The 25,947-nt window shown below is 40.9% G+C and overlaps 1 protein-coding gene across 4 annotated transcripts in view; it reads left to right on the forward strand.

The window, feature by feature from the left end:
• SPAST (spastin) overlaps positions 1-25,947 on the forward strand; it is a 92,669-nt gene that overhangs the window by 14,731 nt on the left and 51,991 nt on the right. The window contains exons 2-4 of one of the 4 annotated variants that reach the window (XM_003908483.3): positions 8,988-9,074; positions 11,020-11,103; positions 20,407-20,502. In XM_003908483.3, the coding sequence (XP_003908532.1) occupies positions 8,988-9,074; positions 11,020-11,103; positions 20,407-20,502 (267 nt within the window). The remainder of the gene's footprint in view (positions 1-8,987; positions 9,075-11,019; positions 11,104-20,406; positions 20,503-25,947) is intronic. The other 3 variants (XM_017947418.2, XM_003908484.3, XM_031655054.1) reach the window with 3 other exon arrangements.

The following is a 25,947-nucleotide window of genomic DNA, read 5'->3' on the forward strand; positions in this document are numbered from 1 at the left end:
CATCAGAGAAAAAATATGCAAAACAATTTGCAATCTTTTTCACTTACCATATTTTGGAATTTTTTTCATTTCAATATATTTGATCTTCCTTGTATTTTTTCAGTTTGTTTGTTTTTGTCACCCAGGTTGGAGTGAAGTGGTAAGAACATGGCTCATTGCAGCCTCAATCTCCTGCTCCCATTCAGCCCCTCAAGTAGCTGGGACTACAGGTGCATGTCACCACACCTGGCTAGTTTTTATTTTGGTATAGACGGGGTTTCGCCATGTTGCGCAGGCTGATCTTGAACTCCTGGGCTCAAGTGGCCCGCCCACCTCAGCCTCCCGAAGTGTTGAGATTACAGGTGTGAACCACCATGCTCCACCTCTCTACAATCTGCAAAACCTCATAAGTGGTTAATAGAGGAATATAGTAAAGCAAAGGGGGATATCACTGATTAGAACTATGTTTTTTAGGCTGGGTGTGGTGGCTCATGCCTGTAATCCCAACATTTTGGGAGGCTGAAGTGGGAGTATCACTTCAGCCCGGGAATTCAGGACCAGCCTGGGCAATATAGTGAGACCCTGTCTTTAAAAAAGGAATTAGCCAGGTGTGATGGTGCTCACCTGTGGTCCCAGCTATTCAAGAGGCTGAGGTGGGAGAATCGCTTAAGCTTGGGAGGCAGAGGTTGCAGTGAGATCATACCACTGCTCTCTAGCATGGGTGACAGAGCGAGACCCATTCTAAAAAAAAAAAAAGTGTTTTTTTTGTTTTTTTCCAACTCACGTATACCCACTACCCCACGCCCGCCTTTTTTTTTCTGACGTTGGGTCTTGCTCTGTCACCCAGGCTAGAGTGCAGTAGTACAATCTCGACTCGCTGCAGCCTCCTCTTCCTGGACTCAAGCAGTCCTCCCACCTCAGCCTCCCAAGTAGCTGGGACCACAGGCGTGTGCCACCATGCCCGGCTAATCTTTATATTTTTTGTAGAGATGGGGTTTCACCCTGTGGTTCACCATCTCTAACTCCTGGGCGCGGTCAGTCCACTCAACTTGGCGTGAGCCACTGTGTGTGGCCCACGTTTTTTATTAATGGGTGTTTGGATTGTTTCCATCTATTGTGAATAATGTGGCTGTGAACATTGGTGTAAATATCTGTTTGAGTCCTGGGTTTCAGTACTTTTGAATATATAGCTAGGAGTAGAATTACTGGATTGTACGGTAACTTTGTTTTTACATTTTTGAAGAACTGCCAAACTGTTTTCCATAGGGGCTGCACCATTTCGCGTTCCCACCAGCAGTGTAAAATGGTTCCAATTTCTCCACATTTGTTATTTTTCATTTTTTAAAATAATAGTCATCCTAAAGGGTACGAAGTGGTATCTCGTTATGATTTTGATTTGCATTTTTCTGGTGACTTACGATGTTGAGCATTTTGTCATGTACTTATGTACCATTTGTGTATCTTCTTTGGAAAAATGTCTATTAATGTTCTTTTCCCATTTTTTAAATTGGGTTGTTTTTATGTTTATCAATTTTGTAAACATTTTAAGCTCTGCATCGTAACTGCTCAACCCTGTCATATGGTGAGTTTGACCTAGTAAAACTTTATGTACAAAAATATGCCGCTTACTAGATTTAATCTTGGTCCGTAATTTGCTAAGGCATGCCTTAGATAATGTAGTTACACTGTTGGCTAATAATTTAAACTACAAGTGGTTGTTTCTGCCACCCAAATTCTTCCTTGATTTGATGTAGTCTCGGTTGAATTTGAGTATTACTCGGGGTCGTAGAGTTAAAAGAGAAATGTGTGGGAGAAACTAGGAACTGTTGGGAGCTAATGTTAAAGGATTTTGGAAGCCTTTTTTGCACTGGAGACCACAGGAAGATTTGATTTTCTGCTATAAATGTATCTAAAGGGTAATCAGTGTAAGTTATGGGCTGTAGTTTGCCAACCCCTACATTAAGAGATTGAAATAATTTGAATATGTGTTTCAGTTCTTTACGGTCTGTCTCAGTTCTTTTTTTTAGTTAATTAATTAATTTTTTTTTGAGATGGAGTCTCACTGTGTTGCCCAAGCTGCAGTGCAGTGGCACGATCCCAGCTCATTGCAACCTCTGCCTCCTGGGTTCAAGTGATTCTCCTGCCTCAGCCTCCAGAGTAGCTAGGACTACAGGCACATGCCACCACACCTGGCTAATTTTTTTGTGTGTTTTTAGTAGAGATGGGGTTTCATGGTGTTAGCCAGGATGGTCTCGATCTTCTGACCTTGTGATCCGCGTGCCTCAGCCTCCCAAAGTGCTGGGATTCCAGGCGTGAGCCACTGCACCTGGCCGTGGCTCAGTTCTTAACTGTTCATTCATTCAGGGTCCCAGCCAAAATTTTTTGCCACAGCTTCTCCTCCTGGGCATGCTCTGAAATTCACGTTTTTTCTGTTTTGTTCCATGAGTCTGCTAAAAGCTCTGCTTAGTTTCTCTACCACTTTGAGAGTTCGCAATCACTTCAAGTAGACGAGGTCAGGAGATTGAGACCATCCTGGCTAACATGGTGAAACCCCGTCTCTACTAAAAATACAAAAATTAGCTGGGCGTGGTGGCGTGTGCCTGTGGTCCCAGCTACTCAGGAGGCTGAGGCAGGAGAATCGCTTGAACCTGGGAGTCAGAGGTTGCAGTGAGCTGAGATCATACCATTGCACTCTGGCCTGGGTGACAGAGTGAGACTCTGTCTAAAAGAAAATAAATAAATAAAAAAGAAAAGAAAAGTGCTCCAAATGCTGGGCTCATCTCTGCTGGCTTCTCTCCTTTTTTTAATTTTGATAATTTAAAAAATAATAATAATAACCATCTTAATGGGCTTGATATGGTCCCTCCTTTCTAAATTTTAGTAATTTTCATTGTGTTGGAAACTCACTAATCCCTTCAAACAGATGTTTTTAAAACTTTTTTTTCCTACTTCTCTCTTTTTTTTTTTTTTTTTTGAGATGGAGTTTTGCTCTCATTGCCCAGGCTGCAGTGCAATGGCTCGATCTCGGCTCACCGCAACCTCTGCCTCCTGGGTTCAAGTGATTCTCCTGCCTCAGCCTCCCGAGTAGCTGGGGTTACAGGCATGTGCCACCATACCCAGCTAATTTTTGTATTTTTAGTAGAGACGGGGTTTCTTCATGTTGGTCAGGCTGGTCTTGAACTCCCAACCTTGGGTGATCCACCCACCTCGGCTTTGCAAAGTGCTGGGATTACAGGCGTGAGCCACTGCGCCCAGCGTTTTTTTTTTTTGAGGCAGAGTCTCCCTCTGTCACCTAGGCTGGAGTGCAATGGCACGATCTCCGCTCACTGCAACCTGTGCCTCCTGGGTTAAGCAAGTCTCCTGCCTCAGCCTCCCAAATAGCTGGGATTACAGGCGCCTACCACCAAGCCCAGCTAATTTTTGTATTTTTAGTAGAGATTAGGTTTCACCATGTTGGCCAGGCTGGTCTTGAACTCCTGACCGCAGGTGATCCGCCTGCCTCAACCTCCCAGAGTGCTGGGATTACAGGCGTGAGCCACCGCGCCTGGCTCTAGCTCTCTTCTAATCTTACTGTGGTAATCAGAATTTTAGTTCTGATGTTATAATCCAAGCCCAGATGGATATTCTTATACATTAAATGTTAGAATATCATGCTTTTTAAAAATCAGATCTGCAGGGCACGGCGGCTCACGCCTGTAATCCCCAGCACTTTGGAAGGCCGAGGCGGGTGGATCACCTGAGATCGGGAGTTCTAGACCAGCCAGATCAACATGGAGAAACCTGTCTCTACTAAAAATACAAAATTAGCCAGGCATGGTGGCATGTGCCTTTAATCCCAGCTACTTGGGAGGCTGAGGCAGGAGAATTGCTTGAACCCATGAGGCGGAGGTTGTGGTGAGCTGCGATTGCGCCATTGCACTCCAGCCCGCCACCACGCCCAGCTAATTTTTGTATTTTTTTAGTAGAGATAGGGTTTCACCATGTTGGCCAGGCTGGTCTTGAACTCCTGACCTCAAGTGATCCGCCCTCCTTGGCCTCCCGAAGTGCTGGGATTACAGGTGTGAGCCACCATGCCCATCCTCCTGTTTTTAACTCTTATAAATAAAGGTACTATAAATTCATGTACAGGTCTTGGAAGTTTGTATTTTTCCGGGTAAATATGTAGAAGAAGGGATTGTTGACTCATATGGTAAATATATGTTTAATATAATAAGAAACTACCAAACTCTTTTTCCAACTGGGTGCCATTTTTTTCCTACCAGCAAACATATGAAAGGTCCATTATCCTTTATCTTGTAGTATTTTGGTATTTTTATGTTCTTTTTTTTGTCGTTCAAAATTGGGTGCATTGTTGTATCTTGTGGTTTTAATTTGTGCTTTCCTAACAACTAATGATGTTGAGCATCTTTTTATACTCCTATTTGCCAATTATCTCTCAATTATTTGGCAAAACTTATATTTGACTCTACCTACTATATATATATATATTTTAATTATTTATTTATTAATTGTTTTGAGATGAAGTCATGCTCTGTTGACCAGGCTGGATGCAGTGGCATGATCTTGGCTCACTGAAACCTCTGCCTCTCGGGTTCAAGTGATTCTTCTGCCTCAGCCTCCCAAGTAGCTGGGACTGTAGACTCATGCCCCCATGCCTGGCTAATTTTTGTATTTTTAGTAGAGGTAGAGCTTCACCATGTTTTCCAGGCTGGTCTTCATCTCCTGACCACAGGTGATCCACCCGCCTGGGCCTCCCCAAAGTGCTAGAATTACAGGCATGACCCACTGTGCCTAGCTGGAATAAGTAATCTTAAAAAGCAGTTTGTGGATTTCTGGTGAATAGAGAAAATATGACAAACTATGACTCATTACTTTTATTTCCTTTTTTTTTTTTTTTTTTTTTGAGACGGAGTCTTGCTCTGTCACCCAGGCTGGAGTGCAGTGGCCGGATCTCAGCTCACTGCAAGCTCCGCCTCCCGGGCTTACGCCATTCTCCTGCCTCAGCCTCCCGAGTAGCTGGGACTACAGGCGCCCGCCACCTTGCCCGGCTAAGTTTTTGTATTTTTAGTAGAGACGGGGTTTCACTGTGTTAGCCAGGATGGTCTCGATCTCCTGACCTCGTGATCCGCCCGTCTCGGCCTCCCAAAGTGCTGGGATTACAGGCTTGAGCCACCGCGCCCGGCCACTTTTATTTCTTAAGTATGTATCTTAAACTGGTCCATTAGGGGAAGCAGGTATACATTAGGGGACAGGTAGAAGAATGTTACAGCATTGTTTGAAACATTAAAAAACTTGAAACAACCTCAATATCTTAATAATAGAAAAAATGGTTGAGGCTGGGTGTGGTGGCTCATGCCTGTAATCCCGGCACTTTGGGAGGCTGGGGCAAGTGGATCACCTGAGGTCGGGAGTTTGAGTCCAGCCTGCCGAACATGGCGAAACCCCATCTCTACTTAAAAATACAAAAAATTAGGCAGGTGTGGTGGCGCACACCTGTAATCCCAGCTACTTGGGAGGCTGAGGCACAAGCATCACTTGAGCCTAGGAAATGGAGGTTGTAGTGAGCCGAGATCATGCCACTGTACTCCAGCCTGGGCGATAGAGTGAGACTATCTCCAAAAAAAAAAAAAGAAAATAAAAAATAGTTGAATAAATTATAAGTTACAGGATGATACAGGTTGGTGTACAGAAGTCAAAATGAATGAACCAGATCTCTATGTAGCAACATAGCTAGATCTCAAAAGAAACATAAATTTAAAAAATTACACTAATTTAGATAGGGACAATAAAAAACATATACTAGAAAGATATGCACTGAATTCTTGATAGAGGTTTCTTAGAAGAGAAGGAGTAGCCAGGCACGGTGGCTTACGCCTGTAATCCCAGCACTTTGGGAGGCTGAGGCGGGCAGATCATGAGGTCAGGAGATCGAGACCATTCTGGCCAACATGGTGAAACCCTGTCTCTACTAAAAAAAAAATACAAAAATTAGCTGGGTGTGGTGGTGCATGCCTGTAATCCCAGCTACTCGGGAGGCTGAGGCAGGAGAATTGCTTGAACCAGAGAGTTGGAGGTTGCAGTAAGCTGAGATCGCGCCACTGCACTCCAGCCTGGCGACAGAGTGAGACTCTGTCTCAAAAAAAAAAAAAAAAAAAAAAGGAGCATGGGAAATGGGAAGAGGCACTAAAAAAGGAACTTCTTTCAATCTGTTACATTGTACTCACTTTGTTTTTAAAATTTTAAACCAAATATGGCATTGTTACCACTTTTGTTGCCACTCAGAATACAAATGCTATTACATTATTTTCTGTAATTTTCCCTTTTTCAAATTAAAAAAAGCAAAAATACATGTAAACATGTAAACAGGCATTTTCTTTATAGAAAACAGGAAGGAGAGCATCCAAGTAATTTTAGTTAATTATAACAAATTCTTAATAATTTATTTTTTCTTTTCTTTTCTTTTCTTTTTTTTTTTGACACAGGGTCTTGCTCTGTTGCTCAGGTTAGAGTGCAATGGTGCAATCACATCTCACTGCAACCTCTACCTCTCCAGCTCAAGTGATCTGTCTCCTCAGTCTCAAGTAGACGGGACCACAGATGTGTACCCCAATCCTGCTTAATTTTTAAATTTTTTGGTAGAGATAAAGTCTCACCTTGTTGCCCAGGCTGGACTTGAGCTCCCAGGCTCAAGCAATCCTCCTGCCTTGGCCTCCCAAAGTGCTGGAATTACAGGTGTGAGCCAACTGTGCCCGGTCTTCATAAACTTTTCTTTACATGTCCTTAATCAAGTACTTATTGAGCACCTACTGTCAGCCAGGCACGGTATGAAATTGACCTGTTTAAGGGGGTGCATCTGGTTATTTATTTTCAGGATGAGGAAACAGAAGAATGGGGGAGGTAGTACATATTCATAAGGAGACAGCATTTCTTAGGCACTTTGTGTGGTGTTTATAAGATTTCATCTAGGGCCGGGCGCGGTGGCTCAAGCCTGTAATCCCAGCACTTTGGGAGGCCGAGACAGGCGGATCACGAGGTCAGGAGATCGAGACCATCCTGGCTAACACCGTGAAACCCCGTCTCTACTAAAAATACAAAAAACTAGCCGGGCGAGGTGGCGGGCGCCTGTAGTCCCAGCTACTTGGGAGGCTGAGGCAGGAGAATGGCGTAAACCCGGGAGGCGGAGCTTGCAGTGAGCTGAGATCCGGCCACTGCACTCCAGCCCGGGCTACCGAGCAAGACTCCGTCTCAAAAAAAAAAAAAAAAAAAAAAAAAGGTTTCATCTGGCCGGGCGCAGTGGCGCATGCCTGTAATCCCAGCACTTTGGAAGACTGAGGCGGGCAGATCGCAAGGTCAGGAGATCGAGACCATCCTGGCAAACATAGTGAAACCCCATCTCTACTAAAAATACAAAAATTAGCTAGGCGTGGTGGCATGTGCCTGTAACCCCAGCTCCTCGGGAGGCTGAGGCAGGAGAATTGCTTGAACCAGGGAGTCAGAGGTTGCAGTGAGCAAAGATCGCACCACTGCACTCCAGCCTGGGCTACAGAGCGAGACTCCATCTCAAACACACAAACAAACAAATAGACTTCATCTGTTTTATCAAGAGTCATTGTAATATATTGATTTTGAAATTTCAAATAATAATAAGGAATAGTATGGAAATTTTTGTTTGATTAAATGGGGACATGAGGCCAGGTGTGGTCACTCAAGCATGTAATCCTAGCACTTTGGGAGACCAGGGCAGGAGGATTACTTGAGCCTAGGAGTTCAAGATCAGCCTGGGCAACATGGCAGGACCCTATCTCTACAAAAGAAATACACAAAAATTAGCTAAGTGTGGTGGCACATGCCTGTAGTCTTAGCTACTCGGAAGGTCAAGGGAAGAGGATCGATCACTTGAGTCCCGGAGTTGGAGGGTGCAGTGAGCTAGGATCATGCCCCTGCACTCCATTGTGGGTGACAGCAAGACTGTTTTTAAAAAAATGAGGCCAGGCGTGGTGGCTCACCTCTGTAATCCGAGCATTTTGAGAGGCCAAGGCGGGTGGATCACCTGATGTCAGGAGTTCAAGATCAGCCTGGCCAACATGGTGAAAACCCCGCCTCTATATTAAAATTACTAAAATTAGCCGGGTGTGGTGGCACACACCTGTAACCCCAGCTACTCCGGAGGCTGAGACAGCAGAATCGCTTGAACCTGGGAGGTGGAGGTTGCAATGAGTTAGGATTGCGCCACTGCACTCCAGCCTGGGCGGCAGAGCGAGACTGTCTCAAGAAAAGAAAAGAAAGACTAAAAAACCAATTTTCATTCAGACAAATGGTCAAAAATAATAGAAATAAAACAAAAATTAAAATTAATTTTCAAATATAATGTGATTTGAGTATAACGATCACTTTACAGAAGTTATTCTATATACTTTTTGATTATGCTGAGTTTTTAGGTCCTTTTAAAACTTGTGTCAGGAATTAATGTTTTAAACTAGTTGTTGGGTTCAAAGAAAATAGAAATGTGTTACTAAATGCCACACTTGTAATCTCATATACCAGTTTTCATGATGCAATCAATTGTTAAATAAAAACTTACTCTAGAGAAGAGGCACCCAACAATGAACACATTATATCAGACTTGAATATGATTGAACAATGCTTTTTGTTTCATTGTTATTGAAATCATACTTGTATTTTTCAAAAGTATATATACTTAAAAATTCCTAAATAAAATGTCTTTCTCTAATACAGCATTTTAGTGATTATAAGGATCAATACCATGAGGTGATAAGCAAAAAAGGACTCACGGCCCTAAAATGTTGATAAACATCATGACCATATTCCCCATATTGGAGTTACATGTACACATTACAATGATAAAAATACTAAGAAGTTATATAGTAATGTTTCTTAGACTTACTTGTCTACAACCCTATTTTTTATGTATTATCTCTCAACAGTATGCTTTGCAATATTTAGTGTACTCTTCATACAATCTATGCAAATAATTTTTTATTTTAAAGCAGGGCAGAAGGAGCAAGCTGTGGGATGGTATAAGAAAGGTATTGAAGAACTGGAAAAAGGAATAGCTGTTATAGTTACAGGACAAGGTAAGATTATATTTGTTTATAGCCATTCCAAATTATAATATATTCACATGATCGTCCAGATTTCAGACCTATTTATTTATGTATTTATTTTTCTTTCTTCTCTTTCTTTCTTTCTTTTTTTTTTTTTTTTTTTTGAGACAGGGTCTTGCCTCCGTTACCCAGGCCAGAGTGCAGTGATGTGATCATATCTCACTGCAACCTCAAACTTCTGGGCTCAAGTGATCCAGTGATCCTCCTGCCTCTGCTTCCCATGTAGCTGGGACCACAGGCACATACTACCACACTTAGCTCATTATTATTATTATTATTATTATTATTATTATTATTATTTTGAGACGGAATCTCACTCTGTTGCCCAGGCTGGAGTGCAATGGTGCAGTCTCGGCTCACTGCAGCCTCCATCTCCCGGATTCAGGTGATTTTCCTGCCTGAGCCTCCCGAGTAGCTGGGATTATAGGTGCGTGCCACCGTGCCCAGCTAATTTTTGTATTTTTAGTAGAGATGGGGTTTTGCCATGTTGGCCAGGCTGGTCTCAAACTCCTGATCTCAAGTGATCTGCCCACCTCAGCCTCCCAAAGTGCTGGGATTACAGGCGTGAGCCACCGTGCCCGGCCACACTTAGCTAATTAAAAAAGTTTTTTTTTGTAGAGACGGGTCTCACTGTGTTTCCATGGCTGGTCTCAAACTTCTGGCCTCAAGTGATCCTCCTGCCTCAGCTTTGCAAAGTGCTGGGATTAGAGGCATGAGCCACTGCACCCAGCCAGATTGTGTTTATCTTAATAAAAGTATTTGGGCCGGGCGCAGTGCCCTCACACCTGTAATCCCAGCACTCTGGGAGGCCAAGGTGGATGAATCACCTGGAGTCGGGAGTTCGAGACCAACCTGATCAACATGGAGAAACCCTGTGTCTACTAAAAATACAAAATTAGGCGGGCGTGGTGTCGCACGCCTGTAATCCCAGCTACTCGGGAGGCTGAAGCAAGAGAATCGCTTGGAACGGGGAGGCAGAGGTTGCAGTGAGCCGATACTGCCTTTGCCCTCCAGCCTGGGCAACAAGAGTGCAACTCTGTCTCAAAAAGAAAGAAAAGAAAAACAGTATTTCACTGAATTAGAAATGCCTTGTATTATACCAGTAAGAGTAAAAAACAAAGTATGATATATGCTCTTTTCATCGCTTAGAATTTGAATTTTAATCTTGTTGAAGTGGCTGTTTTTGTTTTATTTAGACATAGATATAACAACAATGTTAATATCTGTAACCAAATTGGTGCAGGCATGGGCAATGAAAAAACTGTGTTATGACTGCAACCTGGTGGACAGCATTAGTAAGTTAGCATTGGTTGTAAAACGGATCCCAATTTCAAAGAATTTGAAATGTAGGGAAAAAATGTTTTAGACTCCATGAAATAGACCTGAAATGTATGAAATATTACAGTAGGTTGGAAGCCATCATGAGAAACTGTAACTTTTTTTTTTTTTTTGTAGCTATTATATATATTTTTTGAGACGGGGTCTCAGTCTGTTGCCCAGGCTGGAATGTTGTGATGTGGTTACCTGTCACTGCACCATCCACCTCCTAGAGCTGAAGTGATCCTGCCACCTCACCCTCCCATGCTCGGCTAATTGTTTTTGTTTTTAAGTAGAGATCAGGTCTCATTATGTTGCCCAGGCTGGTCTTGAACTCCTGGGCTCAAGTGATTCTCCTGCTTTGGCTGCCCAGAGTGCTGGGATTACAGAAGTGAGCCACGACACCTGGCCTGAAGATAGTATTTTTAAAATTTCTTCTGTTCTTTTTCTTTTCAGTATATATTTTCTTGTTTTTTTTTAAAAAAAAAAATTCTGTGTAAAGACTGTGACTCCCCATGAAAATAGTTTGGGTGATAATTTGTCTTGAAACAATATTAGTTGGGAAATGTAGATATTTTAATTAATTTTTTTCTTTCAGGTGAACAGTGTGAAAGAGCTAGACGCCTTCAAGCTAAAATGATGACTAATTTGGTTATGGCCAAGGACCGCTTACAACTTCTAGGTATCAATTAATGTATAATTTGATGTGAGATGTATTGGAAATGTGTGTTCAATGAAACTTTTTTTTTTTTTTTTTTTTTGAGACGGAGTCTCGCTGTGTCGCCCAGGCTGGAGTGCAGTGGCCGGATCTCAGCTCACTGCAAGCTCCGCCTCCAGGGTTTTTACGCCATTCTCCTGCCTCAGCCTCCCGAGTAGCCGGGACTACAGGCGCCTGCCACCTCGCCCGGCTAGTTTTTCGTATTTTTTTAGTAGAGACGGGGTTTCACCGTGTTAGCCAGGATGGTCTCGAACTCCTGACCTCGTGATCCGCCCGTCTCGGCCTCCCAAAGTGCTGGGATTACAGGCTTGAGCCACCGCGCCCGGCCGAAACTTTAATTATAGAAAGAAATAAATCAGTGATTGAAAATGTGGTCCAGGCTTTTTAACGTAAAGAAAATGTGTAACATATACAAAAACAGAAGAGCATAATGAATTTCTAATTATTATTCTCTCAGCTTTGATAATTATCACCTCACTGTCGGTCTTGATTTATTCATACCAAGGGCTAGCAAACTGCAGCTGATGGGCCAACCCAGCTCACTGCCTATTATTATACGTAAGGTTTTATTGGCACACAGCCATTCCTTTTCTTTAGGTATTGTCTATGGCTTTCATGCTATGGTGACAGAATTGAGTAGTTGATACAGAGCTGACACTGCCCTCAAAACCTAAAATATTTACTGTCTGGCCCATTACAGAAAAAGCCTGCCATCTTCACTTGACTTCCCAGCTCACTGTCCCCCAACTACATATTATTTTGAAACAAATTCTTGACTTTTTTCCATTTATAAATATTTCATGTTATACCTGTAAAAGATAAGGACTTCAAAATAAAATCACTGAAATACCATTATCGCACCTAAAGGGTAATTCCACATTTCTTTTAACATTATCCACAAAACTGCCCCCCCAAAAAATGCTATTTCCAAATTTCTCATTTTCTCAAAATTTAATAATTTTTACTCTTTTAAATAATTTGTTTGAATCAGGATCTTAAAAAGATCCTTATGTCTCTTTTAGTGTTCACGTGCATCTGTTTTTCATTTTCTTCCAATTTATTTGTTGATGTAACCAGGTCTTTGTCACGTAGTATTTCCTACAGTCTGACTTTTGCTGCATGCATGTTTGTGGTATCTTTTAACATGTTCTTCTTTCCTCCCCCTGTTAACTGATAGTTGGGTATAGAGCCTTGATCACATTGAAAGTTGATTTTTATTTTTTAATGATAAGACTACTTACTAGGTGGTTGTGTTTGTGTGTGTTCATCATTAGTTGTTCCATCTTGGGAGGTTAGCAACAGTTAACTATGACTGATGCCCAGTGATGTTTTAATTCTGTCATTCTTTCAGCATTCATCAACTGTAATAGAAACTTTCACTTGTCTTCTGTTTGATGGTGTAGGTTTTAAAAATATATTAATAAGTTAAATCTACCACTCAAAAAAAAGTAGAACAAAACCCACTACATATGAGTAGCTCTACCATACATTGGTGGATAGAAACAGTAGATACTTGGTAAGCAGGTAAATCTTATTTATTTGTAGCCCTGTGACTTGGGGTAAGTTATTATGCATGTTTGAGTCTTTTTTATCTAATTTGTAATATGAAACTACTATTATTATTATTTGAGATGGAGTCTTGCTCTGTTGCCCAGGCTGAAGTGTAGTGATGCAATCCTGGCTCAATGCACCCTCCACCTCCCGGATTCAAGCTATTCTCATGACTCAGTTTCCCGAGCAGCTGGGATTATAGGCGCCCACCACCATGCCTAATTTTTGTATTTTTAGTAGGGACAGGGTTTGTTTCACCATGTTGGCAAGGCTGGTGTCGAACATCTGACTTCAAGTGATCCGTCCACCTCAGCCTCCTAAAGTGCTGGGATTATAGGCATGAGCCACCACGCCCAGCTGAAGCTAATATTATTAGCTAATAATAATATTTCATATTTCTGACCATTGAATTATTAAAGGAACCTAAACTATAGTAGTAAGTGCTTTAAAAATGTTGGTTTCTATTCATCTGTTTACCTGACAGTAATCACTTCCTTTGCTTAGGTAGAAAGATATATTCATACACACATACATACACATTTTATTCATTCTTTCATTCATTTACTGCTATATGGTCATTGTGTTTGTGGGGTTTTTGCCCCACATAGTTAAAAAAGCAGCCGTTACTGCTTTCAAATGAATAACAAGGTAGTGTTCCCTGGCTTCTGTGGCTGACAGGACTTGCCTTCTTCCTTTCTAAATGGAGGTTATTACTGTGTCAAATATAATTAAATAGTGTATTAAAGTTTCTTGCAGTAAAATAATTGATGGTTCTTATTGGTACTTTCTACGTGTTTTATCTTTAAAGCTCTTCAGTGTATATATAAAGTATTGTGTATATCATACAGAATAAATTTGATTTTGGAGCATTTTGTACTATCTTTCAAAGTGAGTAAGAGTTGGTTTTTATGTTTTGTTTGATGTTGTGATATAGGACATTAGAAGTATTAATATCTTATCAATTAGAGACTCATCTTTGAGTGTGACTTTGTACTTTCTTATTTGTGTTAGTAGAGGAGAGAACAAAAAGAAGATATGTAATATGAAACTAGGCATTTAAAGGTTTAATATTTTGGATATTTTAAAGTTGGTATCTGTTTTCACCCTCAAAAATGCTATGTGCCTATTTATGAAATATCTTACTTTAAAAGAGAGGAGTGGTAGATGGGAAAGGTGACATCGGCTGGGCGTGGTGGCTCACACCTGTAATCCCAGCACTTTGGGAGGCCAAGGCGGACAGGTCATCTGAGGTCAGGCTTTCAAGACCAGTCTGGTAACGTGGTGAAACCTCGTCTCTACTAAAAATACAAAAAATTAGCCAGGCTGCTGGTGTGCATCTGTAATCCCAGCTACTCAGGAGGCTGAGTCAGGACAATGGCTTGAACTCAGGAGGCGGAGGTTGCAGTGAGCCAAGATGGCACCACTGCACTCTAGACTGGGTGACAGAGAGAGACTGCATCTCAAAAAAAATTCAAAAAGGCCAGGCACTGTCGCTCATACCTGTAATCCCAACACTTTGGGAGACTGAGGCGAGCAGATCACTTGAGGTCAGGAGTTCGAGACAATCCTGGGCGCCTGGGCAACATGGTGAAAACTCGCCTCTACTAAAAATACAAAAAATAGCCAGGCATGGTGGCAGGTGCCTGTAATCTTGCCTACTCGGGAGGTTGAGGCAGGAGAATTGCTTGAGCCTGGGAGGCAGAGGTTGCAATAAGCAGAGACCATGCCACTGCACTCCAGCCTGGGTGGCAGAGTGAGACTTCATCTCAAAACAAACAAAAAAAACCAAACCACCTCTTGTCCACTCCTAATCCTCCTTACTGTGTTTCACCTATTTTTTTCCCATGTATTTATCACCTTCTAATAAACTGTGTAACTTATTTTTTATGTTTGTTATCTACTATCTGTCTTCTCCCTGTTAGAATATAAACTTTATGGAGGAGGGATCTTTATCTATATCCCAGGTGCCTACAACAGTGTCTAGCACATGCTAGTTACCAAATAAATATTTACTGAGTTAATAAGTTGTGTATAACCCTTGGCATTGTACCTGAAACAGAGTAGGGCCTTAATAAATGAATGTTAAATGAAGCTTTGTTAAAAATATATATATGTGTGTGTATATATATAAATAACAGCCAGTTATACCAATTTGCTGATATCAAAATTAACTTTTAATCTATTGCAGGTTTTACAGTTAAGTTTTGCTGTAAGGTTCACTATCATTAAACCAAAAATAAATGATATATATGATCTTTTCTAATTTTTTTTTTTTTTTTTTTTTTGAGACGGAGTCACTCTGTCGCCCAGGCTGGAGTGCAGTGGCCGAATCTCAGCTCACTGCAAGCTCCGCCTCCCAGGTTTACGCCATTCTCCTGCCTCAGCCTCCCGAGTAGCTGGGACTACAGGCGCCCGCCGCCTCACCTGGCTAGTTTTTTGTATTTTTTAGTAGAGACGGGGTTTCACCGTGTTAGCCAGATGGTCTCGATCTCCTGACCTCGTGATCCGCCCGTCTCGGCCTCTTTTCTCATTTTTAACAGAGAGGCTACATCCTCTCAAACCAGTCTGTATTAGGAATTCCCAGGATCATTCTCCCCATTCTCCATCCTAATTAGATACCTATGTGGCACCACATCTCTGAAAAACTCCAATTTTTAACCAGCACATAATAAATATGTGTTACTGTTAATACACATTTGTACACAGATCATTTTTACTGTCTTAGGTATATCCACTCCCAGACCTTTTGAGTTATTGAAAGACAGGAATATGTTGATGTCACCTTTTTTTTTTTTTTGAGACAGAGTCTCACCCTGTCACCCAGGCTGGAGTGCAATGGCACGATCTTGGCTCACTGCAACCTCTGCCTCCTGGGTTCAAATGATTATCCTGCCTCATCCTCCTGAGTAGCTGGGATTACAGGTGGCCCTGGTTTGCGTTTTTGCTTTTAAACAGGATGGTTTTCTCTGTGAGAAGTTGCCATGAGTTAGCCATGATGATACCTGGGACGATGATGGTCCACAGAGAAGTAAGAGCCAATACAAAGCCTTAAGAGAACGTACCTGATTTGTCTGTGAAGCAGCAAAGAGGCCAGTGTGTCCCAGCAAGGAGATTATAGTAGAGATGAAGTCAGAGAACTCATGGGGGGAGGGATTGTCACAACACGCAGGGCTATAAAGGCCACCATGAGGACTTAAGCTTTTACCACCTGTGAAATGGGGAGCAGTTATAAAGATTTTTAAGAAAGCAGCGCAGTGCGGTGGCTCATGCCTGTAATCCCAGCTCTTTGGGAGGCCGAGGTGGGTGGATCACCTGAGGTCAGGAGTTCGAGACCAGCCTGGCCAACATGGCGAAACCTCGTCTTTACTAAATATAGAAAAATTAGCTGCATGTGGTGGGCATGCTTGTAATCCCAAATACTCGGCTGAGGCAGGAGAATCACTTGAACCCAGGAGGCGGAGGTTGCGGTGAGCTGAGATTGCGCCATTGCCCTCCAGCCTGGGCAACAGAGCAAGACTCCATCTCAAACAAAACTAAAAAAAAAAAAGATTTTTGGGGAAGGAATGAAGTACTCTGACTTAAATTTTAGAGGGACCACTCTGGTTGCTGTGTTGCATTATAGACTCCAAAGGTAGAATCAGGGAGAGCAATTAAGATACTGTTACAGTCATCTAGGAGAAAAGTGACAGAGGCTTGCACCAGGGTAGTATCAGGAGAAATGGTAACAAGTGGTTGGATTATGATTATACTTGAAGGTTGAACAACTAGATTTGCTGATAGATTGGATAAAATGGTCCTCTCTTTAAGGACCTCATAATACAGTAGGAGAAACGACACATAAATAGTCATCACTGCAGGATAGGGATTACAAATATTTTGTAAGGGTGAAAAAGGTGCCAAGAAAGCTTCCTTGTGTAACAAAGCTGGTTAAAGAAAGAAAAGAAAGCTTCCTAGAAGTGAAACCTAAAGTGTACACTTAGATAAATGAATAAAAATTATGAAAGAATGTGAGGGCTGGGCACAGTGGCTGATGCCTGTAATCCTAGCACTTCGGGAGGTTGAGTCAAGTGTATTGCTTGAGCCCAGGAGTTTGAAACCAGCCTGGACAACATATTGAGACCCCATCTCTAAATTTAAAAAAGAAAAAAAAAATTAGCCAGGAGTGGTGGTATGCATCTGTAGTCCCAGCTACTTACTTGAGAGGCTGAGGCAGGAGGATTGCTTGAGCTCAGGAGATTGAGGCAGCAGTGAGCCATGAGTGCACCACTGCACTCTAGTCTGGGTGACAGAGTGAGACCCTGTCTCAAAGAAAAGAAAAAGAAAAGAAAAAGAATTTGAGAAAAGATATCTCAGGAAGATGTGATGGCATGAACAAATACTCAAAGGCAAGAAAAGCATGGTGAATAGGGGAGGGTGCAGGTTGAGACATGAAGTTGGGATTGCCGAGGCATAAGAGATGTATAGGCAGATCATGGATGGCCTGGTTTGTCATGGGAAGGAGCTTGAGCTCTATCTGTGGGCAATGGGAAGCCACTAAATGGTTTTAAGTAGAAGAGTGTTATGTGGTAAGATTTTCCTCTCTGGTGGATCACTCAGATGACTGTGTGGGGGTTGGATGTGAGGAGGTAAAGAAGCAAGGTTACTGCTTTGATTTAAATCATTGATTAATCTGTACAACCCTAGTCATTCCAAAAAGAGGCATTAGTCCTTTAACAGAAATGAATTGGGGCTGGGCGCGGTGGCTCACGCTTGTAATCTCAGTACTTTGGGAGGCTGAGGTGGGCGGATCATTTGAGGTCAGGAGTTTGAGACCAGTCTGGCCAACATGGCAAAACCTCGTATCTACTAAAAATACAAAAATTAGCTGGGCGTGGGGGTGTGCGCCTGTAATCCCAGCTACTCGGGAGGCTGAGGCAGGAGCATCACTTGAACCCGGGAGGCGGAGGTTGCAATGAGCCAAGATCGCGCCACTGCACTCCAGCCTGGGCGACAGAGTGAGACTCTGTCTCCAAAAAAAAAAAAAAAGAAAAAATATTGGAGCAGATTCATAGAAGCAGTGTACTGTTATACTGTATGTGTCTGTGACTCTGTCTCCAAGAAAAAAAAAAAAGAAAAAATGAATGGGAGCAGATTCACAGAAGCAGTGTACTGTTATACTGTATGTGTCTGTTTCTACACATATAAATCTAAACTCTATGTACATGAAAAAAAATCCTGTAGCTTTTTATTCCTAGCTATAGAAACTAAGAATATAATTTGTTTCTTTTTATTACATAATGAATGGTTCTGTGAACTTTTTGTTAAATTTCATTGAGGAGAGTATTAATTGATACCATTTATGTACAGATGTCTACATTTACAAATCAGCGTATTTTCTGATTTATGCTTTTGCTAAGACAAAGAGTTTCTGTCTCAGCATGGTCATTTAAAGAGTTTATCATTGAGAAAAATCAGATGACCAACCTGCTAGTTCAAAAAAAAAAAAAACTTCCAAGGTATATTGTATCAGCCAGTTCTAAGATACAAAAGCCATGCAGTACTTTGTGTTTTGTGCAGAAAGGGTAGCTACTATTTGACCTCTCCCAAAGGCATGTGTGGTTGTACCATAAACCAAGCATGGTACCTGTTTGTCGAACCTTAGAAGTGAAAATTTAAGAGAGTTAATATATATGTGCTGCATTTTTTCATGTATTCATTGACTTGAAGAAAAGAATCATTTATGATTCAGCACAGTACTCCACTTGAAGAGAGTGCAGCAGTGGTGTAGAGTGGCAGGGATCAAACTGCTACCTTCTTGGGCTTCAGTTGCTAGACTTAAGAGACCCAGATCTTGGCCGGGCGCGGTGGCTCAAGCCTGTAATCCCAGCACTTTGGGAGGCCGAGACAGGCGGATCACGAGGTCAGGAGATGGAGACCATCCTGGCTAACATAGTGAAACCCCGTCTCTACTAAAAAAATACAAAAAACCAGCCGGGAGAGGTGGCGGGCACCTGTAGTCCCAGCTACTCGGGAGGCTGAGGCAGGAGAATGGCGTAAACCCGGAGGCGGAGTTTGCAGTGAGCTGAGATCCGGCCACTGCACTCCAGCCTGGGCGAAAGAGCGAGACTCCGTCTCAAAAGAAAAAAAAAAAAAAAGAGACCCAGATCTTGGGAGGGTTTTTTGTCGTTATCTGATGTGGGGGTTGGGTTGAAATAATCCTTTTTAATTGATTAATATAAAAAATAGGTAATATAGACATATGTCACAAAATTTGAAAAAGTTTGAGTATGAAAAGTTCCATCCCATTTTATGCCCCAGCTACCCATTTCCCCTCCGTAGAGGCAGCTGTTATTATGAATTTCCCTGGGTCCTTTTTAGAGGTAATCTTTTTGTATACAACTGTGCACATGTGTGTTTAAACAAACAGTAGGGTACTGTATGTACATACAGTTACTACAGTATGCTTATTTGACTTTGCTTTATTGCTTTTATTTTTTGCCTGACATATATTAATGTGGCCAAATACGGCATTTCCTAGACACCCCTTATAGTTTCGTTCTGTGCTATTTTAAATGCTGTTCTCCTTTCCTGAAATGTCCTTTTTTTGGTTTTGTGGGGTTTTTTTGTTTTTTTTTTTTTATACAGAGTCTCGCTCTGTCACCAAGGTTGGAGTGCAGTGGCGCAATCTCGGCTCACTGCAACCTCCACCCACCTCCCGGGTTCAAGTCATTCCCCTGCCTCAGCCTCCCGAGTAGCTGGGACTACAGGTGCGTGCCACCACGCCCAGCTAATTTTTTGTTTGTTTGTTTGTTTGTTTTAGTAGAGACGGGGTTTCACCGTGTTAGCCAGGATGGCCTCCATCTCCTGACCTTGTGATCTGCCTCCCTCAGCCTCTCAAAGTGCTGGGATTACAGGCGTGAGCCACTGCGCCCAGCTCTCCTTTCTTTTTATCTTTTCAAATTCTAGCCAGTTCATAACCCACTTGCTCTGTAAAGCTTTTTCAATGATCTTTCTTTTGTACTATGCAGTCTTTTTAAAAATACACAGTTTTATTATAAGTTGCCAGTTACATTTAATACATATCTAAATGGTACAAACTGTGATTCATTTTTTAATCTCCATGGAGCCAGGAACTGTGGCTCATGCCTGTAATCCCTGCACTTTGGGAGGCTAAGGTGGGAGGATCGCTTAAGGCCAGGAGCTTGAGGCCAGTCTGTGGAACATATTGAGACCCTGTCTCTACAAAAAATAAATTAGCTGGACATAGTGGTGTCTGTATGTAGTGTCAACTACTCAGGGGGCTGAGGAAGGAGGATAACTTGAGCCCAGGGAGTTGAGGCCACAGTGAGCCATGATGGTGCCACTGTACTCCAGCCTGGGTGACAGAGCAAGACCACGACCAATAATAATCTCCATGGTATTTGTTTTGGACATATTAAATATTCAGTAACTATTTTCTGGTGATGATAGTGATATCTAACTGCCTCGGGTTACCTGACTTGAATAAGGCATATTTTGAACATAGCCATTCACTTGTTAATTTCTGTTATTTTCGTGACTTAGTTTTTACTAATTATATTTTAAAAGATAATTTTATATAAATGCAAAAACTTTTTATCATGTAACAATCTGGTAACAACTTGAGTAATTTTTCATTTCACATGCACATTTTATTTGTTCATTATCTTTTTTCTTTTTATTTTTTCTTTGTTTTTTTTTACCTTCTCTGTTGCATAGAGAAGATGCAACCAGTTTTGCCATTTTCCAAGTCACAAACGGACGTCTATAATGACAGTACTAACGTGGCATGCCGCAATGGACATCTCCAGTCAGGTGGGTTAAGGTTAACTAACATAAAATAATAAAGCTTGAATGCAAAGTAAGAGTCTCACTTAACCTGATAATGTTGATTTTATTTTATAATGGTAGGTTTAATTGTTCATGTTTTCACAGGGCTATGTTGAAAATATAGTACCTCTATCATTCATAGTATATAAACATGCAACAAGGTATAGTCATTCTAAACATGCTTCATTTGCATATTTTGCAACCTCTGATATTTCAGATTATAAAATATGAAGGTGTACATTCCCAGAAGTGATTAAAATAATCTTTTTTTCTGTTGTGGCTTTTGTGTTTTTTATAATGATAGCTATACTGATTTTTTTCATGAAATAGTGTTTTCTAAAACACATTTTAATTTTTTATGTATCCATTTTTATTGCATATCAATTTTCATGTATACTATATGTGAATGTTTTATAGTACTTGATAGAAGAAATTTGAAGCTTCACATAGGAGAAGCATTACAGTCTTATTTACTATAGATTAACTCTGTCCTTGATAAACTTTTGGATATCAACTTCTACAGAAGATTAAATGTCTTTCTATTTTGTTTTCTTTGGAACTCTCCATTTCTTAGGTTCTCTGACATCTGAGCTAGTTTTTTATTTAGTTAAAAAGTTTTTTTTACTTGACAGATAATGTACATGTTCATGGGGTACACAGTGATGTTTTTATACATATAATATATAGTGATTAGATCAAGGTAATTATCATTTACATCATCCCATTTATCATTCTTTGTGTTGGAAACATTCAGTATCTTCCTTCTATTTTAAATGATATATTATATTGTTACCTGTAGTCATCCTGCAGTGGTGTAGAACACTGGAACTTACTCTTTCTATCTAGCTATAATTTTGTATCCTTTCCCTACCCTTCTCAGCCTGTAGTATCCTCTGTTCTGCTTTTTATTTCTATGAGATTAACTTTTTAAAAATAATATTCTGTGTGTATATATACCACATTTTCTTTATTCATTCATCTGTTCTTGGACACCTAGGTTGATTCTGTATCTTGGCTGTTGTGAATAGTGCTGTAGTAAACATGGGGTGTAGATGTCTGTTCGATATAATGATTTTCTTTCCTTTGGATAAATTCCCAATAGTAGGATTGCTGGGTCATATGGTAGTTCTATTTGAAGTTTTTTGAGGAACCTCCATACTCTTTTCCATAGTAGCTATACTAGTTTAGATTCCCAAAAATAGTGTCTAAGAGTTCACTTTCTCCACATCCTTACCAGCATTTGGCACTTTTTTTGTCTTTTTGCTAATAGCCATCCTAACTGGGGTAAGATACCTCATTGTGGTTTTGATTTACATTTCCCTCATAATTAATGGTGTTGAGCATTTTTTCATATATTTGTTTTTGACAGTTTTATTGGTGAATTTTTTTTTTTTTTTTTAGCAGTAGTTTCATGTGCAGGGCTTAAATTATATTAAATATTACTTTGTTCAGATTATAGCAGAACAACCTTAGGTTAGGCTGTGAAACAACTGCCTTCTGGCTGGGCGCAGTGGCTCATGCCTGTAATCCCAGCACTTTGGGAGGCCAAGGCGGGCGGATCATGAAATCAAGAGATCGAGACTATCCTGGCCAACATGGTGAAACCCCGTCTCTATTAAAAATATAAAAACTAGCTGGGCGTGGTGGTGGGCGCCTATAGTCCCAGCTGCGTGGGAGGCTGAGGCAGAAGAATCGCTTGAACCTAGGAGGCAGAGGTTGCTGTGAGCTGAGATCATACCATTGCACTCCAGCCTAGGCGACAGAGCGAGACACTGTCTCAAAAAACTGCCTTCTTTTTTTTTTTGGTATTATTATAATAATGTATAAATTTTTAATTATACTTTAAGTTCTAGGGTACGTGTGCACAACGTGCAGGTTTGTTACATACGTATATATGTGCCATGTTGGTGTGCTGCACCCATTAACTTGTCATTTACATTAGGTATATCTCCTAATGCTATCCCTCCCCCACTCATCCCACCCCACGACAGGCCCCAGTGTGTGATGTTCCCCACCCTGTGTCCAAGTGTTCTCATTGTTCAATTCCCACCTATGAGTGAGAACATGCGGTGTTTGGTTTTCTGTCCTTGCAATAGTTTGCTCAGAATAATGGTTTCCAGCTTCATCCATGTCCCTACAAAGGACATGAACTCATCCTTTTTTATGGCTGCATAGTATTCCATGGTGTATATGTGCCACGTTTTTTAAATCCAGTCTACCATTGATGGATATTTGCGTTGTTTCCAAGTCTTTGCTATTGTGAATAGTGCCACAGTAAACATACATGATGTCTTTATAGCAGCCTGATTTATAATCCTTTGGGTATATACCCAGTAATGGCATGACTGGGTCAAATGGTATTTCTAGTTCTAGATCCTTGAGGAATCGCCACACTGTCTTCCACAATGGTTGAACTAGTTTACAGTCCCACCAACAGTGTAAAAGTGTTCCTATTTCTCCACATCCTCTCCAGCATCTGTTGTTTCCTGACTTTTTAATGATTGCCATTCTAACTGGTGTGAGATGGTATCTCATTGTGGTTTTGGTTTGCATTTCTCTGATAGCCACTGATGATGAGCATTTTTTCATGTATCTGTTGGCTGCATAAATGTCTTCTTTTGAGAAGTGTCTGCTCATATCCTTTGCCCACTTTTTGATGGGGTTGTTTGATTTTTTCTTGTAAATTTGTTTAAGTTCTTTGTAGATTCTGGATATTAGCCCTTTGTCAGATGGGTAGATTGTAAAAAATTTCTCCTATTCTGTAGGTTGCCTGTTCACTCTGATGATAGTTTCTTTTGCTATGCAGAAGCTCTTTAGTTTAATTAGATCCCTTTTGTCAATTTTGGCTTTTGTTGCCATTGCTTTTGGTGTTTTAGTCGTGAAGTCCTTGCCCATGCCTATGTCCTGAATGGTATTGCCTAGGTTTTCTTCTAGGGTTTTTATAGTTTTGGGTCTAACATGTAAGTCTTTAATCCATCTTGAATTAATTTTTCTATAAGACGTAAGGAAGGGATTCAGTTTCAGCTTTTTACATATGGCTAGTCAGTTTTCCCAGCACCATTTATTAAATAGGAAATCCTTTCCCCATTTCTTGTTTTTGTCAGGTTTGTCAAAGATCAGATGGTTGTAGATGTGTGGTATTATTTCTGAGGACTCTGTTCTGTTCCGTTGGTCTATATCTCTGTTTTGGTACCAGTATCATGCTGTTTTGGTTACTGTAGCCTTGTCGTGTAGTTTGAAGTCAGGTGGCATGATGCCTCCAGCTTTGTTCTTTTGGCTTAGGATTGTCTTGGCAATGCGGGCTCTTTTTTGGTTCCATATGAACTTTAAGGTAGCTTTTTCCAATTCTGTGAAGAAACTCATTGGTAGCTTGATGGGGATGGCATTGAATCTATAAATTACCTTGGGCAGTATGGCCATTTTCATGATATTGATTCCTCCTATCCATGAGCATGGAATGTTCTTCCATTTGTTTGTGTCCTCTTTTATTTTGTTAAGCAGTGGTTTGTAGTTCTCCTTGAAGAGGTCCTTCACATCCCTTGTAAGTTGGATTCCTAGGTATTTTATTCTCTTTGAAGAAGTTGTGAATGGGAGTTCACTCATGATTTGGCTCTCTATTATTGGTGTATAGGAATGCTTGTGATTTTTGCACATTGATTTTGTATCCTGAGACTTTGCTGACGTTGCTTATCAGCTTAAGGAGATATTGGGCCGAGATGATGGGATTTTCTAAATATACAATCATGTCATCTGCGAACAGGGGCAATTTGACTTCCTCTTTTCCTAATTGAATACCCTTTATTTCTTTCTCCTGCCTGATTGCCCTAGCCAGAACTTCCAACACTATGTTGAATAGGAGTGGTGAGAGAGGGCATCCCTGTCTTGTGGCAGTGTTCAAAGGGAATGCTTCCAGTTTTTACCCATTCAGTATGATATTGGCTGTGGGTTTGTCATAAATAGCTCTTATTATTTTGAGATACATCCCATCAATACCTAGTTTATTGAGAGTTTTTAGCGTGAAGAGCTGTTGAACTTCATCGAAGACCTTTTCTGCATCTATTGAGATAATCATGTGGTTTTTGTCTTTGGTTCTATTTGTATGATGGATTACATTTATTGATTTGCATATGTTGAACCAGCCTTGCATCCCAGGGATGAAGCCAACTTGATCGTCGTGGATAAACTTTTTGATGTGCTGCTGGATTTGGTTTGCCAGTATTTTATTGAGGATTTTCACATCGATGTTCATCAGGGGTATTGGTCTAAAATTCTCTTTTTTTGTTGCGTCTCTGCCAGGCTTTGGTATCAGGATGATGCTGGCTTCATAAAATGAGTTAGGGAGGATTCCCTCTTTTTCTATTGATTGGAATAGTTTCAGAAGGAATGGTACCAGCTCCTCTTTGTACCTCTGCTAGAATGCAGCTGTGAATCCATCTGGTCCTGGACTTTTTTTTGTTGGTAGGCTATTAATTATTGCCTCAATTTCAGAGCCTATTATTGGTCTATTCCGGGATTCAGCTTCTTCTTGATTTAGTCTTGGAAGGATGTTTGTGTCCAGGAATTTATCCATTTCTTCTAGGTTTTCTAGTTTATTTGTGTAGAGGTGTTTATAGTATTCTCTGATTATAGTTTGTATTTCTCTGAGATCTGTGGTGATATCCGCTGTATTGTTTTTTATTGCATCTATTTTATTCTTCTCTCTTTTCTTCTTTATTCGTTTTGCTAGTGGTTTATCAATTTTGTTGATCTTTTCAAAAAACCACCTCCTGGATTCATTGATTTTTTTGAAGGATTTTTTTGTGTCTCTGTCTCCTTCAGTTCTGCTCTGATCTTAGTTATTTCTTGCCTTCCGCTAGCTTTTCAATGTGTTTGCTCTTGCTTCTCTAGTTCTTTTAATTGTGATGTTAGGGTGTCAATTTTAGATCTTTCCAGCTTTCTCTTGTGGGCATTTAGTACTATAAATTTCCCTCTACACACTGCTTTAAATGTGTCCCAGAGATTCTGGTATGTTGTGTCTTTGTTCTCATTGGTTTCAAAGAACATCTTTATTTCTGCCTTCATTTCGTTGTATACCCAGTAGTCATTCAGGAGCAGGTTGTTTAGTTTCCATGTAGTTGAGCGGTTTTGATTGAGTTTCTTAATCCTGAGTTCTAATTTGATTGCACTGTGGTCTGAGAGACAGTTAGTTGTGATTTCTGTTCTTTTACAATTGCTGAGGAGTGCTTTACTTCCAAGTATGTGGTCAGTTTTGGAGTAAGTGCGATGTGGTGCTGAGAAGAATGTATATTCTGTTGATTTGGGCTGGAGAGTTCTGTAGATGTCTATTAGGTCCGCTTGGTGCAGAGCTGAGTTCAATTCCTGGATATCCTTGTTAACTTTCTGTCTCATTGATCTGTCTAATGTTGACAGTGGGGTGTTGAAGTCTCCCAA

This window comes from Papio anubis, chromosome 14 (assembly GCF_008728515.1).
Source record: "Papio anubis isolate 15944 chromosome 14, Panubis1.0, whole genome shotgun sequence".
NCBI lineage: Eukaryota > Metazoa > Chordata > Mammalia > Primates > Cercopithecidae > Papio > Papio anubis.